This window comes from Hakea prostrata, chromosome 5 (assembly GCF_041222555.1).
Source record: "Hakea prostrata isolate BN-2017 chromosome 5, UWA_Hpros_2, whole genome shotgun sequence".
In the NCBI taxonomy this organism is placed as follows: Eukaryota; Viridiplantae; Streptophyta; class Magnoliopsida; order Proteales; family Proteaceae; genus Hakea; species Hakea prostrata.
In genome coordinates this window covers 49055053-49070807 of record NC_142604.1, presented here as the reverse complement: position 1 = coordinate 49070807, position 15755 = coordinate 49055053, and the positions used below count along the sequence as shown (strand labels likewise).

At 41.0% G+C, this 15755-nt stretch overlaps 2 protein-coding genes across 2 annotated transcripts; one reads left to right on the top strand and one right to left on the bottom strand.

Annotated features, from left to right (window-relative positions):
• The first annotated feature begins 7542 nt into the window (after positions 1 to 7542).
• Positions 7543 to 8154, top strand: LOC149016315 (chitinase 6-like). Its single transcript, XM_089156725.1, has 2 exons — positions 7543 to 7609; positions 7742 to 8154. The coding sequence occupies exons 1-2, from the start codon at positions 7543 to 7545 to the stop codon at positions 8152 to 8154; spliced, it is 480 nt and encodes a 159-aa protein (XP_089012851.1).
• A 5605-nt stretch (positions 8155 to 13759) lies between these two features.
• LOC149016314 (uncharacterized) lies at positions 13760 to 15755 on the bottom strand. The gene is made up of 3 exons (XM_089155848.1): positions 15100 to 15755; positions 14814 to 14999; positions 13760 to 14700 (listed from the first exon to the last, which is right to left on the bottom strand). The coding sequence occupies exons 1-3, from the start codon at positions 15598 to 15600 to the stop codon at positions 14416 to 14418; spliced, it is 972 nt and encodes a 323-aa protein (XP_089011974.1). The 5' UTR covers positions 15601 to 15755; the 3' UTR covers positions 13760 to 14415.

Genomic DNA, 15755 nt, shown 5'->3' with positions numbered 1-15755 from the left:
AAATTTTGAATTATTGCACTCTCGCGTTACCATTATGAGCTTAAATTCTAAAGTGACATCTGTCCTTGAGATCGACCCATTAGCTACACAATACCGTGCACTTGCGGTTATTTTTACATTGCAAACAATAATGTTGTCTTTGAATTTCACCGTGACATCTATTATGTAAAGGATAACATCACGGGAATAATGTCTTCTGCAGGGATGAAACTCTAATGGGCTTTACCAATTTAATATTTCCACTCCAAAGCATGCTTTTGTTGGTGAAAAGACAAACTTATCTCAGTGGCATTCACGGATGGGCCACCCTAGCTTTAAAGTTGTTCAACATTTAATTTCTACCTTTGATTTACCTTTCACTAAGGAAAAGGATTTTTTTAGTTCATATTGCATGCCAACAAGGGAAGAGTCATAAACTCCCCTTTGAACTTTCTAAAACCGTTTTAATGCATCCTATAGACTTAATTTATTTAGATGTTTGGGGGCCTTCACCCACTATTTCTATTGAAGGTTATCAGTATTATGTGATTTTTGGGGATAAGTTTATTTGGTTGTATTCTTTAACTATTAAATCCGAAGCACTTGATGTGTTTCAGAGATTCAAGAAGTTGGTTGAGAATCTTTTTGGGCAAAATATAGAATTGTTTCATAGTGACTGGGGTGGACAATATAGATTTTTCTCCACCTTTTCTAACTGATTCAGGAATTGTACATTGATTACCTTGCCCACAAACCCATGAACAAAGTGGGGCTGTTGAAAGGAGACATAGACATATAGTTAAGACTAGATTTATTCTACTAGTCCATTCCCACACTCATCGAAAATATTGGAACCATGCATTTGAAACTGTTGTTTTCCTCATAAATAGGATGCCTACTAGGGTTTTGGGGAGTGTCTCTCCCTTATTTAAACTTTTTGGTGAAACCCCAAACTATCAAACCCTTCGTGTGACTTCGGGCTTGCCCCCTGCCCCAAACACAATGTTTTGTCGACACTTTCTGGGGGTCCTACACCGTGGGAAATGTTGATGACCAATGAAATTTACTCGTCTGTTGTTTTGATGGCGCGTTTCCCTTTGGGAGGGCCCCTCCTGCGCCCTCTCCTTCCGTCCTTTGGCCCTCCCCTGTCCCCCTCCCTGGTCTCCTCCTCCCCCCCCCTCTCTGTCCCATCCCTATTTGAATCTACACATGGTTCAAACTCCTTAGCTAGCTCACCCCCCTCCACATACTCTAACCAAACCCAATCTGTCACATCCACCTAGCCGATACCCTATCTGGCATACCAAAGTGTGTGATCCACAACCCCAAAGATCAGTTTGACGAAATCAACCTCCCACATTCACAATAATACAATCAAGAACATAACGAAATCAATGTTTAAGTATTATAAAAGAATGATCAAGAGAAGTTAAAGATAGTTTACAATATAATCAGAGTGCGAAAAATGATACCAAAAGAATAAATCAAGTGTAGAGTGTAGCGGAAAATTACTCAACAAAAGCAGTGGAAAAGTAGCTCAAAACTTAAAAGGAAATTACAATCGATTCCAAAAAGGAAGGAAAAGAAGCAAACTAAGTCTAAACTATTGTCTCTTCAAGTCTAAAAAAAGTATGTCTAAAAGTAAAAGCTTCGATGTCCCATCACCAACACACGAGCACCAGAGTCGGACTAATCTTGAAATGCTCCAGCTTTCTTCTGGTAGTCTTCACAGTCGTAGTCATAACCGCCAGCATCTTGGGTATAGTATGAGTCATCCGCTTGGGCTTCGTAGTATTGGCCCTCATAGTCATCAGTACCTGCAGGAATATCTCACAACATTATTCCAAGAAGGGTGAGTTCAAAAGAACTCAGAAGGCAATTTATTCCACTATAACATATATAACATGATAGCAAAGCATACAACATGCAATATGATATGAAACAATCATGCAAGTATACTTCTAACTCTATGAATGTTGGTCTCTAGTGGCAGACATGGTTTAATTCATAGCACCATACTCCTCTGGGTAAGTCTCAAATCACTCTCCCTCAACCATCTCGGTATCTTTGGTTCTCCGGTGGTACTTGGGTCTTGCATCCTTCTTTGACATTCCATGGCTGGGGTTTAGGTCACCGCTCTCTCACATCACCATTAGTCTGAGTATTGGCGCATGTCAGGGTTAATCTTAGCCCAATGCAAGTCATCTACTTAGTTATATTAAGTCAAGGTTAGATACTTCCATTCCTAGCCTCTCGTGATTCTTTATGGTATCCTTCCCACTAGAGTCATCGTATCCTATGGCTACAACCAACTCAAACTACAGACTCATTAACCCTATTGGTCATCCACAAATAGTAAACGAGAAGCTTTCATGTCCTCTCACTGGTTGGTTACCGGTCTTGAGTGCCCATGAGCCCAAGTCTACTATTACAACCCTTCCAATGAATGGCCCCCACAATGTGATTCATGTCCTCTCACGGGTTGGTTACCGATCTTGAGCGCCCACAAATCCCCATTGCTGCCACGGGTCACTCAGTTCAATTCCCTTTTGAATCGGGTCTTATATAATAGGGTAATCCTAGCCAAACATTGCTAAACAAGCCCTAGGTATGTCAACCAATAATCAGGGAAAGAGTCAAGGGGCATCATAGGAAAACTTCTCATACCACCTCCACTGTGGTGTCCAAAGATAGAAATATCAAAAGGACATTCCCCATTCTCCAATTATAACTAAGGCAAACACATGCCAAATTAGACATTCATAACCACAACTGATGAATCATTCACATAGGGCAATAAGCAATCAAAATAACAAGTGAATCACATGATTAAGTCCTACTATAGTTATAGTAATTACAACAACAATGTAACTATAAGTAAATCATGAAAACAGTAGTTGAAATCAAATATAAGCAAACATGTATTTTAGGTTATTTGGGAACAAACGTCCTTACCTTAGTTAATCTCGAAAAACTCCGGAGAAAAAAATGAAGACATGTCCAAAAGTTAGCAAACAAACCCTAAACAAATATAGGTTAAGCATTAGAAACAAACCCTCGAAGATTAGAAGTGAAATAGATCAAAATAGGGCAAACCTTGTTGTCATTGACTCTGTCGGTCGGTCATCTTGGTCAGTCAAGCTAATTGACCAAGGTGATTGACCAGACCAGTTTTGTACGGACAGAAACCCTAGTTTTATAATCTGAAACACAACTTTCGAGACTCGAAACACTCTGAAATTGTAAGGGAAACTCTAAAACAATAGACTAAGATTATCTAGCATAGATTAGGAATCAACAATGATCATTAGAAAAGAATTCTAATTTAATCAAAAGCTAGGTTTAACCGAAATCAATCCGTGAATTCTACGGAAAGAGAATTCACTCTAGAAAGAAAAGAACAATAGATCATAGTCAAAAATCATCATGGGAATGAATCTAGCATGCTTGAGAAATCAAAAACCTAGAATGGATATTCAATCATGAAGATCACACTTAATTTCCCTTCGAAATCATCATGTGGAGATTCACAAAGTCATAGAGTGTATGGAGATCCAATCTAGAACAGCAAAGATTGGAGGATCAGTCATGGGAATGACATAAGATCATCCTCCTAATCACAGAGAATAGAAAAATTCAATAGGAGAGTAGATCAAGTGAGAGTAGGAGTGAATACCAACCTTAAGAAAGAAGATTTTCCGAAAAGCTTTGAGGATTTGATGAGGATCTTCTAAAATTCCAATCTGAGTGCTTGAGAAAGGCTTCCCACGTTCTCCAGAGACTTTGGAACATAATGGGGCTGATTACCACGAAGTTCTAATATAAAGAGCATAAAAAACCCTATAAACCAAAATTTAAAAAATAACCCCTGTCTCTGTTGGTTTGTCACTTTGATCGACCAAGGTGATCGACCAACACTGACAGAATGCCTAAAAACAAGGTTTTCAAGCTCCAAACCTCAAATTTCCAAAGGGGCTTCTCCCAACTCAAACAAGTGACTTACCTAGCATTGAGGGACCTTCCAAAATATGTCCAACTAGGGCTCAAGTCCATCAACCAAGCTCTTCATCTTCAAGGTGCAATTTCTTCTCCAAATCAAGTAAGGTTTCCATATAGGGAACTCCATCATCAATCTCCATGGTTTCTGGGTCAAACGCCATGGGATCCACTGAGATGGCCCACAAATGCCTTTTACCTTCACTTCGAGTCTTTGGACCTACAACTAAATGGATTTCCGGGTTAGGGTTTGGGCTAGATTTCACAATCCCCCCCCCCTTCTCCCCTCCACCGATTCCTCCTCATACAGCTACCTCTCTTCCCAATATAGAACTTGTAGTAAATCATTCTGTTTCTACCCAACCCATAAATTCCCACCCTATGGTCACCTGCAATAAAATTGGCACTAGGAAACCTAAAGCCGATCTTGCCACTTCACATACTTCAAACTTTACCCACATTGAGCCCACCAATTTCACCACTCCCTATAAATAGCCACACTGGATAAAAGCCATGGATGAGGAGTTTAATGCTCTACTAAAGAATGACACCTAGTCTTTGGTTCCTTCTCCCCAGTTTGAGAATATTATTGGTTGTAAGTGGATTTTTTGGATCAAAAAGATGATGGGCCAATTTAGCGGTATAAGGCTCACTTGATTGCTAAAGGGTTAAACCAAGAGGAAGGGCTTGACTATAATGAAACCTTCATTCGATTCACTAGCTAGATGTCCATAATGCATTCTTGCATGGTTACAAGAAACTATGTACATGAAGCAACCACCAGGTTTTCACTGACTCTCATCATCCAGATTATGTTTGTAGGCTCCATCGGCCTCTCTATGGGCTAAAGCAAGCTTCCCCATGCATGGCTTGGCAAGCTAAGTACATTTCTTTTGGAATATGGTTTTCAAGGGTCCAAAACTAATACTTCTCTATTTATCTACAAAGGGGTACTTGAGACTATTTACATTCTAATCTATGTGGATGACATCATCCTCACTAGCAACAATGAAGAGATGTTAACTACCTTTTTAAAGCATATTGGCTCTACCTTTACAATAAAGGACATGAGGTCACTTCACGTCTTCTTAGGGATGTCTGTCACTCAGAATCTCGATGGTCTACATCTCAGTCAAATTCAGTACATATTGGATTCTTGGACAAGGCAAACATGACAAATTGTAAACCGGTTCAAATTCCTATCTCTACCTAATGTTAGCTTTGTTGGTTCACGGGTGAACCCCTTTCTAATCCAACTCAATACAAGAATATTGTGGGTGCTCTCCAATATGCTACCCTTAAAAGGGCTGAGATTCAGTTTTCCATCAATGAGGTTTGCTAATTCATGCATAATCCAACTATTGATCACTAGTCAACTATCAAACGGATTCTTCACAATCAAAAGGGCACGATTACAACAGGGTTACTTATTTCATAAATTCTCTGATTTACGGTTGTCAGCCTTTTTCAGATGCTGATTGGGCAAGTTGCCCTGATGATTGCAAATCCACTGGAGGTTATGCTACTTTCTTGCCGTTGCTCCGCCCAAATGTGTTCGTGGTTTGCCGGATCGCGCCCTCCCCCGCTGGGGCCGGTTCGCCTTTTTGGTCTTCTTTTCCTCCCCCCTCCTTGGTGTGCTGTGGGGTCCTTCTCCTCCCCCTTTTTCTCTCTTGCTGTGGGTTGCTTCCTTCTTTGTGCGTCCCCCGCTTTTCTTTTGTCCCCGGATCTTCTTTTTTCCCCCTTTCTCTCTGGTTCCTTTCTTGTGGGCTCCCCCTCCCGCCGTTGGTTGGGGCTGTTGGCCTCCCGTTCCGCCTCCTCTGTTTGGTTTCCCTTCGTCCCTCGTTTTCGGTCTGTGTGGGTGCCTCTTCTTCTTTGCTCTGCTGTTCCCCTTTTCCCCAGCGTTGGCTCTCTCCCTCTCTCTCTCTTCCGGTGCCGTTTTCGGTTGTGCTCGGTCTTGTTCTATCGCCTGTCTTCTTTTCTGGCTGCGCTCTCTTCCCTGGCGTGTTTCCTGCCACTTCTTCTCTTGGTTCTCTTCTGTTTCCTTCTTTTCTTTCCTTTGTTTTTTCTCCTTCTGGTCTGGTGGGTTGTCCGTTGTTGTTTTCCTGTTCTTCTTCGGTTGGGTTTTTCTTATTCTGGCCTTCCGGTCCGGTTCTTTTCGTTTGTGTTGTTTCTATTTCCGTTCTGGTCCTTTTTGTTGTCCGTTCCCCCCTTGCCCCCTTGCTGTCCGTTTGGCCTTCTTGTTCTTTTCTTGATTTTCCTGGTTTTCTTGGTGGTGGCTGTTTGCTGCCTTCTTTCTGGGTGGTTTGTTCTTCCTGTTTGCCCCCGTGGTCCTGTTGTTTTTTGTCGTTTATGTGTTCTGTTCTGGGTCTTTCTCTGCCGTTTTATTCTTTTCCTATTTGGTGGCTTGTGTTCGTTTGTCTGACGTCTGGTCTTTGGGGTTTTTTTTTTTCTTTCTGCTTTGTGTGGTTATTTAATCTCATTGGGAGTGTGTCGTGCCTTTGGTTCTGTTTCGTTCTCCCGTTTTCTTGTGTCTGTGGGCTGTGCCTTGCGGTTCCTTTGGCGCTTGTTTTTGGCGTTTGCCGTCTTTTTTTATCTGCTGCTTCTCCATCGCTCGTTTTTTGTCTACTTTTGGTATTTTTGTTGTTGTGGTTTTCATTTTGTGTTTCGGCCGGACTTCTAGCGTTGCTGTTGGGTTCTTTTCTTTTGGTTTGCTGGCTTTGCTGTCGGTCCTTCTTATTGCTGTCCTTGTATCTAACCCTTTCTTCGCCCCTCTTTTCTGTTTCTTGTGTGTTGCTCCCTGGGTGTTCGGTGCGGCGCTGGCCCGTCCTCGTCTGTGTGTTGCTTTTGCATGGCCTGCCTCTTTTGGTTCTTCTTGCTGCCTTCCGTGCTTTTTTTTTTTTTTGGCCTTTTTCCGTCTCTATATAGCTTTTTTTGGTCCTTCTCTTTCATTTGTTTTTCTCTACTTGTGGGTCTTCCGGGTTTTTCTTTTCTTTCTTTCTTTTTATTTTTTTTTTTTTTTTGTTTTTTAGGTTCCTTTGTCCTATTGGGTGTCGTCTTTTCCTTTCCTTGTTGTGCTTGTGGTTTTGTTCTTGTTTTGGCTTCTTTTCTGGTTGCTTTCTGGCTTTGTTTTCTGTTAAGGAATATATTAAGGGAAAATAAAACAAGGAAATTAAGTTGAAATTATAAATAAATATAATATAAGGAAAATGGAGTATCTGGCATATAGATGGTCATGTGAATAATTAGTATTATAGCTAACCAACATGGGTCTTGCTAGTAAGACATTTCTACCATTCTAGACCGGTCAAACCAAACTCCAGAGCCTTGTAAGCATATTTGATGTAGACTGTAGCCTTGTAGGCTTAAATTGTCTCATCTCTCTCGCATGTACTTTGCACCTATTACACTATAAATGCACCCTTCCCATGAACTATTTCCTTAAATCCCAGTTTCCACATTAAAGCTTTCTACTAGCCATCACTTTGGCTGGACTTTTGGTAAGTCTGGTGCCCAAAACTGCCATTGCCCAGAACTGTGGGTGTGCGTGGGACCTTTGTTGTAGCCAATATGGATACTGTGGAAAATTACCAAGAGATTGCTGCCTTTTTTGCCCATGTATCACATGAGACTGGTGGTAAGTTCCTCATATGAACAAGTCTTCCATATATTTTTGATTTCTTCAAACTAATTCATTTTAGGGTCTTTTATTTTTTTAGACAAAATCATGGATGTATATAGTTCTAAGTGTGTGTTTTCATGTGCACAGTTTTCTGCTACATAGAAGAGATAGGTGGAGCCTCTCAGGATTATTGTGATCCAAAATACACACAGTATCCATGTGTTGCTGGACAAGGCTACTATGGCCGTGGACCACTCCAGCTACCATGGAATTACAATTATGGTGCTGCTGGTAACAGTATAGGATTTGATGGATTGAATGATCCTGGAATTGTGGCAACCGATGTAGTGACTTCCTTCAAGGCAGCATTGTGGTTCTGGATGAACAATTGCCACTCAATCATGATTTCTGGCCAAGGATTTGGGGCAACCATTCAAGCCATTAATGGTGCAATTGAATGCAATGGCAAAAACACAGCAGCCATGGAAGATCGTGTTCAGTATTATGAGACTTATTGTAGCCAATTTGGTGTGTTGCTAGGAAACTACATCACTTGCTAAGATTGTATGTATTTATTAAATTTCTCAAATGATAGGAAAAACAATAAAAGATTATTGTCACCCCTGAGGGGTGGCTCAATTGGCAAAAGACCGACGCTTCCACATAGGAGGTTATAGGTGTTAATGACTAAAATGGTCATTTTATATCCCCGGTTAGAATCGACGGTTGAACGGTCCGACCAGGATTACAACCCAACAGGATCCGACCAGGAAGTTCATGGTAGGACCGACCACATTAAAGTCCCTCTTATACATTGAGTGGCCGGTGGGTGACTCCTACCCCAACCGGAAAGGAGTTATTGGTAAGGACTCTTCCGGTTACTCTCCTCACACTCTGCGGTTTTTATATACTCTTCCCATCTTTATAAGACCTCGGTAACACTGGGCGGTATTCTCTTCTTGTGTCTTCTGATTCTCTGGTGTTGAGATCTATTTTGGTCGCTTGTTCGCGGAGCGCTCGCCCCCGGTCGGCTCGTTCTGCGGTTCGTGCGGGGCGGCGGTTCCGTTCTGGGATTTTTGTTCGCGGCTGCGGATGGATATCCGCGCAGCCGCCAGAATTTGACACGTCAGCGTGGGAAAATGGACGGTTTGGATTCTCTAAATAAATTTTTATATTTAAAATGTTTTAACATATTACAATTATTCGTCCCTCAAATTCTTTAAATTTACAAAAGCCAATCCCTGATCATCTCAGTGAAAACAGATCCTAAACTTCATCTGGCCATACAAGCTCCTCTAACCCCTCCAACATATATACAAGATCATGAGAAAGTGCATCGTAGATGAGGCTCTTTACAAGCTTGGAGTGGAGCGTCTTACCTTTTCAAAGATTCGTAAGATGGGTTGGGAATCTTGGGATGTCCTGGAGCCTAAGATAAAAAACTGACTGAACGCCGTCAAATTTGTAGTCAAATCCCTCTTCCATGGAGAAAGAATGGTCTGCGATCACGTTCTGCAGTGGCAGTTAATTTCTTTGAAAGTTGCTTCCTTGCCTCAATTATCTTCTCAATTTTAGTTGTTAAACTCATTATTTCGTTTTGATGATCTTCTATTTGATTTTCAAGTCTTGTTATTCTCTTCTTACTTGCTAGTGCTTCTTCCTACAATAACTCTATTAAGTTCTTTTGTTTTTCACTCCAAGCCTGGGCCCTCTGTAATCGATCTTGAAGAACATTGACCCTCTTTTTGGATTTTAACCTAGCTGATTCGGAGATCTCGATCTGGGCTTCTACAGAGTGAACGACTTCTTCAACCTGCTTCAAAGTTAACCTCAACATTGATGAAAGGTCTCGGTTTCCAGTGAATGAAAAGCTTCTTCGACCCACACTCGTTCCCTGCTCCTCTGTTGGAAATCTGGTGACGTTCTCTTCCATCTTGTTCAGTACCTTCAATTCCATGGTTTCTGCTTTCATGGAAGTGACCATCTCCCTCTCCCTCTCCTCCATGGGCTTGAGCTGCACAGCAGCCTCTAGATCCTTAACCGGATTTCTCTCATTGCCACCCACCACTTGTTCATTTATCCTTTTCTGCAATTCGACCTCAACCAAAGGAGAAGCCTTCTGTTTCTTCATAGATGGGTATCTCAGTAGGTGCCATACCTTCCTTCCTCTTCTTGTTGAGGATGAAATCCTTAGGCGAGAATTCCACTACAAGAAAAACAACAAGAACAGGTCAGTTCATGAAACCCACAAGCAAGAACGACATTCCTGTGAAAACTACCAAGTTTTTAAGCTCACCACGACTTAGCCCAGCTTCAAATAGTGTTCTCTCATCCTTCAAATCCTTCGCCAAGACCACCTTCACCAAGATGATCAGGGATTGGCTTTTGTAAATTTACAGAATTTGAGGGACGAATAATTGTAATATGTTAAAACATTTTAAATATAAAAATTTATTTAGAGAATCCAAACCGTTCATTTTCCCACGCTGACGTGTCCATTCCACGCAGCCGCGAACAAAAATCCAGGTTAGAGTTCAAAACTCCTCAAGGCCAGAGACAAAGCTCAGCCTATATTAATTATATAAAAACTCCCATGAGGATGTAGTCGAGGTACACACACGCTCGTCCCAATACATCTCATATTCCTATAAAAAATATTTATTTAATCATCTACTATCAATACTGTAAATCTTGTATTATTTTAAGATAATAAAGACCGTTGCTATCATACACCTTAATTGCCTTAGGGCGGGGGCGGCAAACACGTTTGAACGTGGATAAATTGGTTGGGGACCCCGTTTTGGGGCGCTTTGTCGGCCCCCCCCGTGGTTGCCTCGTTTTGTCTTTTTTCGGGTCCGTCTGGTTCATGGAGTTGGAAAGAGCATTAATTTATTGTTATGGTACTGGATGGATTCCTTACTAAAAATTCCGTTTTCCAAGATTGAATACTTCAATGTTTTTTTCTTTGTTTTTTAAGTATAAGGATCTTGTCAAACTAATTTAAAAAAAAATAATAATAATAACTAGCTGCATGCAAACTCGTCGCCTATGTGGGACATCAATATTTTAGATGACCCTTAGAACTGAATTATCTTTAATAAGTCCTTGCCACTCATCTGCTGCTTCCATTCAAGGAACTATCTCACTTTCCATCTTTATTAATTTGTGGTACAAAAGTCTTGAAAAACATAACTTATGAATTTAGTTCTTTAATCCATAGGCCCTGCGGCCCATATATGTTGGCCCAGTTCAAATTCAGGAGTTGGTATCCTCTAGCCTGATGGGTGGAGGATTGTACTCCACTCATATCTTTACCATCACATCTTTAGGGAGTGGGCTCATTGACGGTTCGCTTTATGAATATTCAAAAGTGGAACCTGTCTAAATGTGTGATAGAAAGATGTAAGAAAGTACAAGGGGTAGACCTTAACTCACATTAAGATTGCTCTATAAAGGGTCTGTCTAGTTGGGATATCTGAATTTGGGAAATACAAGAGTTTCTTACCCCAAAAAAAAAAGGGTGGGGGGAGGGGTGAGAATACGAGAGTTCAATCTGTATTTAAGGTAAACCTTAGGAGGGCTATTCCTATAATTTAGCCTCAGAGGTTTTGGCTATGTATGAGCTTCCAAAAGAAGTGCTCATCAAGCAATTCTAGTGCTTTGTAGAAGCATTAGAGAATAATAATGAAGGACCAGGTGCCCACCCCCCTCTTTACCCGCCCTTCCTTTTCTTCTTTCTCCTCGCTCTACTTTTCCCTTTCCGTCTTTTTTATTTATTTATTCCGGTTGTTTTTTTCTTTCTTTGCCCCTTTCCGTTCTTCTTCCTCTTGTTGGGTTTTTTGCCCTCTTTTTTTTTTGTTCCCTTTTGGGCCCTTCTTTGTTTGGGTTTTTCTTTCTCTTGTGTTCTCTTCTTTGGTCTCTCTGTCGTTTTTCTTTCTTTTCCTCTTTTCTTCCTTGTTGTTTTCTTCCTCTCTCCCCTCTTGGTCTTCCTCTCCCCCTCTTGTCTTCCTCTCCTCTCCTTTCGTCGTGCTTTGGGCTTGCGTGGCTTGTGGGCTCTGTGTTTTTGGTTTGGGTGGTTTGTTTGTTTCTGGTTTCGTCGTTTGTTTTCCCTTGGTTGTTCTTTCTTCCTCTCTACCCCTCGTTGGTCTTCTTCTCCGCCCCTGTTGGTTGGCTGTGGTGTCCTTTGGGGTTTGTTTCTTCGCGCTTTGTTGTTCCGTTCTTCTTCTTCTCCTTCTTTTCCTCTAGGCCCCATTTCATTCAAAATCTAGGGTTCAGGTTTCCCTACCTTGATTGCTGTTATCTTCCTTTGTCAGTGGTGAATATTAGTTTGTGAGTTTTCTTATTGTCGGAACTCCATGCAATCTATGTTGTGTAAGTTGTTTTTCCGCAGTTAACTCGTTTTTGTATATATGTACTCTCTTTTTTCTTCCACCCTTGAATCTAGGGTTTTGAAACAGTGAAGGAGAAAATTTTGCTCTATTTTTCATCAATTATGACCTTGTCTTTCACATGCTAACTGAATTATTAGTCCATAAGAACCCGGAATCCTGCTTGTGTTGCATTTTGTTTTAACTTGATGATGCTGAATATAATTTCATCTCCCATCTTGCCACCTCCCCTGCATAGGTTTTTGAGAACCAATTTTGTTCTTTGCTTTTAGAAATTGGTATCTGTTCTTTTTCCTTAGTTCCTCAGTTATTTGCATCCCCTTTCTCTTATGTTCTTAGTATTCAACATGGCTGCCTTCGGCCTCTTGTGCCGTTGCCTCCCTCTGTTTTTTCCCGTGCTGCCTCTCGCGGCCTTGGTTTGGGTGCTTTCCGGTTTCGTTATGTCTTTTCTGGGAGTGCTTTTGCTGCTTGAGAATGTATTCAAGAATCAATAGTTTCCATTGAGAACAATAGTGAGAGGGAATCAAACCTATTATTTATGTGAAGAACAACAGTGAGAGGTTTCAGAAGATGGATGGAAGAACAATAGGGAGAGGGAAGAATATGGAGTTGAAAAGGCGGGAGCCCAGTGGGATAAACATCTTCAGCAACCATATTTAGAACCGGGTCCCAAAATCCTCAGAAACCATATTTAATTTTTTGTTAAAATTGGTCATAAGATGGGCCACTTTCACTTAAAACCCTGCCTTCTATCTAAGCCATTTATTAAAAATATGCCACATGTCAAATTGTGGTGTTGCTTGTTGTCCGTGGGATTTTTCCCCTAGATTTATCATTCTCATTTCACTTGTCGTGTTTTCGTTGTATATGTTGTAGATGTTCGATAATCCACCCAGTGCTTCTACAAAAAAAAGTATTTTTCATGCTTCTGTTCCAAAAAACACTTGTGAAATAACAAAGAAGAAGAAGAGAGGAACAGACTAAAAACAACTTATGAGTGAGTCACCAATGATGCCTTGATTGGCGCAATTTTTACATCTCTTGAGGATGGACATATTTATTTTGCTCTTTTTCCAAGCTCCCATGTGTCACACTTCACCTATAAGGCCGACCCACATCTAAACGAAGTCTTAAGGATTCAACTGTTGACCAAAGGATTGGTTAATGACATTTCATAGTAGTGTGTATCTTTCTGTGTGGTTAATGCTTAATACCCAGCCACACTCTTCATGCTTTATTTGAAGCAATTTATTTCCAAAGGTCCTCAACTATACTCAGGCAGACAATCTGTCTCCATGACGCAGCCTTGCTTGGTGGAGAAAGAGATGAAAATGATCCCTCAAAGGAAGATTGAAAAGTTGGTCAAGGCGCAAAGGCAGGATGCGGTGAAGCATACGGTCGAGATTTTCCTTCCCCAATTCAAACAACCTATCCGTAAACCACTCGGAGACAACCCATACTGTTTTTTTCTTATATGAGGTTCATCCAGATCAGCTTGGGCGCACTACGATTACATCCTTAATGGAAGCTTTTTATATAATTAATGCCACCGAATGAATGCGAATCCAAGACCTCTCCCTTGGATCCCGGTGAAAGATTAGGCCTTTAACCACTTTACTAACCTATCATTGGCACACAACCCATACTGTTCTATAAAGGCGTAGTGAAAATGGTAAGACCTTGATCATAACGTGTGCCATTCAACGTCTGTTCGATGGAGCCCAGAAACTTCCATAGGTGAAGAAAAGTAACCGTTTATACAAATAAAATAAAATAAATTAAACAAATGAAGAAAAGTAGCCGTGAAAGATGGAAGATAGAAAACAAATGATTTTGAACTTAATGGACGCCCAATAACCAAGGTCAACGAAACTTAAACTAATAAACTAAGGAATAAAAATCATTTAATAGAATTTATATATAAATATATAATCACAGATTCACGGTCCATATAAAATATATTTATCCAGTATCCACAAACCCAAAAGAAAAAAAAGGTATAAAAAGCCCACCATCACTGTCCAGTTCGAACCTTCTACCTATAAATGGTACTTTAAAAACCAACAACCCCTTAAACTTTATATTTTTTTATTTATTAAAAATAAACAAAAATGAAAAAAAATATATAATCACCGCCAACCAAGTCTGAACTCCGAAAGATGTCTTTACTCTTATGGAAAATTCGGGCAACCAAATACTACGGGCAACCAAAACCGCGTCACGTAACCTCTGCCCAGATATCCCAAGGCTGCCCCGTCTAGCTGTCTCCACCTTGCCAAGTAATTAAGCTAAAAAGGGACAATTTAATTAATTAATGCAAACAAATTTCTTTTCCCTTTCTCACCCCCTCTGAACTCTTCGTTTTCTAATCTGCAAGGGAACTATACCATTGTTCTTGTTCTTCTTCTTCTTCTGAGATTCTGGAATACAAGTTTAATCGTATGTGCAATTTTGGAACAAAAGAGGAACTTTGAGCTTCTTGGGGTCAAAGATGACCGAGCAGTCGATGTTCTTGTAGAACAGAGGTTTAACCAGCCTACCCAGAACGTAAGCTCTCGAACGCACCACGAAAGCAAGGTTCAGAGGCACCGGCGCCGTCAGATTTCCTCCCACATTTACCCCCATACTCGCTCCACCTCCATACACAGGAATCTGGTTTCCAGACACCTCCACTGCAACCGTTCTCTGGCTCTTCCTTGATTGATAAAAGTATTTCATCTACAATAACCCAATTAATTGACCGAAAAAAGAGAAAATCAGAATAAAATGCGAGGAACACAGATGAAATTTTCATAAAATTGATTTGATCTTAAAGGATTATTGTTGCTTACGGTTCCAGTGGCGAGTGTGAGTTGGTAGTATTTCAGATCCAGAGGCGTTGATGTTACATGAACCCCGAAAAATGTTGCAGTGTTGCGGTATGTGAACTTCACAGTGGAGTTCACAGAGGCCATATCGGTTGCAACTCCTGAGGAATCAGAACCCGCTGAAACAGTGAAGTGGTCGAATCTAATGCTCTGCAAAATTAACCAATAACCCATTTCAGAGAAATGTTCTTCGATTTGATGAACTCAAGAATAGGAAAGGAAACATAGAAAATGGGAATAAATTTTCTACCTTCATTGTGATAACAGGTTTCTGAGGTTGACTGGCACCCCACAAGATCAACGAAAACAGAGAGAACAGAAAAATGAATCCAAGGACGAAAGAGATGAGATAACATCGACGAGAAAGACCCTTTTCGTTGCCGTCATCATCAAGGAGACCTTCTTCTTCGATTGCATCGAAGGGTTCTTTCCAATGCTTTTGACTTTTCCGATTACCTCCACGGCCAGCAGCTTCAGTGGATAAAACCTTGCCGGAGCTTGTCTTGAGAAATCCAGAGAAGCGACTTGTGGAAGACTCTCTGGAATGGCGACCAACGGATGAGTGGGAATGAGGAGGTGAACCCATGGGGCTAATCACCGGCGTTGAATGAACAGATCCATTCGTCTTCTCTCCATCGTGCGAATCTCTTGATGGGCTCTGCACATAATACACCGGCCGGTTCCTCGGCGGCGACCTCGTCGGAGATGATGTCGCCATACTCGTAACCTCTGAGTTGGTCTTTGCATGCATTTTTGCTGCACCTGCAAGCCCAGAAGACAATCACACAGAGACCTAAAGAGAGAGATGAGCAGGATTGAAACAAGCGAGAAGATCTCTTCTCTATTCTCTCTGTGAATATCGATGTTGATCCAGGAAGTCATGTTAAATGTCTCACTTCTCTTAAT

Coding starts and splice junctions, on each gene's coding strand:
- LOC149016314 (XM_089155848.1), bottom strand. CDS start 15,600: ATGCATGCAAAGACCAACTCAGAGGTTACGAGTATGGCGACATCATCT. Junction 15,000..15,099: donor AACCTGTTATCACAATGAAG/GTAGAAAATTTA, acceptor TTAATTTTGCAG/AGCATTAGATTCGACCACTT. Junction 14,701..14,813: donor TCACACTCGCCACTGGAACC/GTAAGCAACAAT, acceptor GGGTTATTGTAG/ATGAAATACTTTTATCAATC.
- LOC149016315 (XM_089156725.1), top strand. CDS start 7,543: ATGGATACTGTGGAAAATTACCAAGAGATTGCTGCCTTTTTTGCCCAT. Junction 7,610..7,741: donor TGTATCACATGAGACTGGTG/GTAAGTTCCTCA, acceptor TCATGTGCACAG/TTTTCTGCTACATAGAAGAG.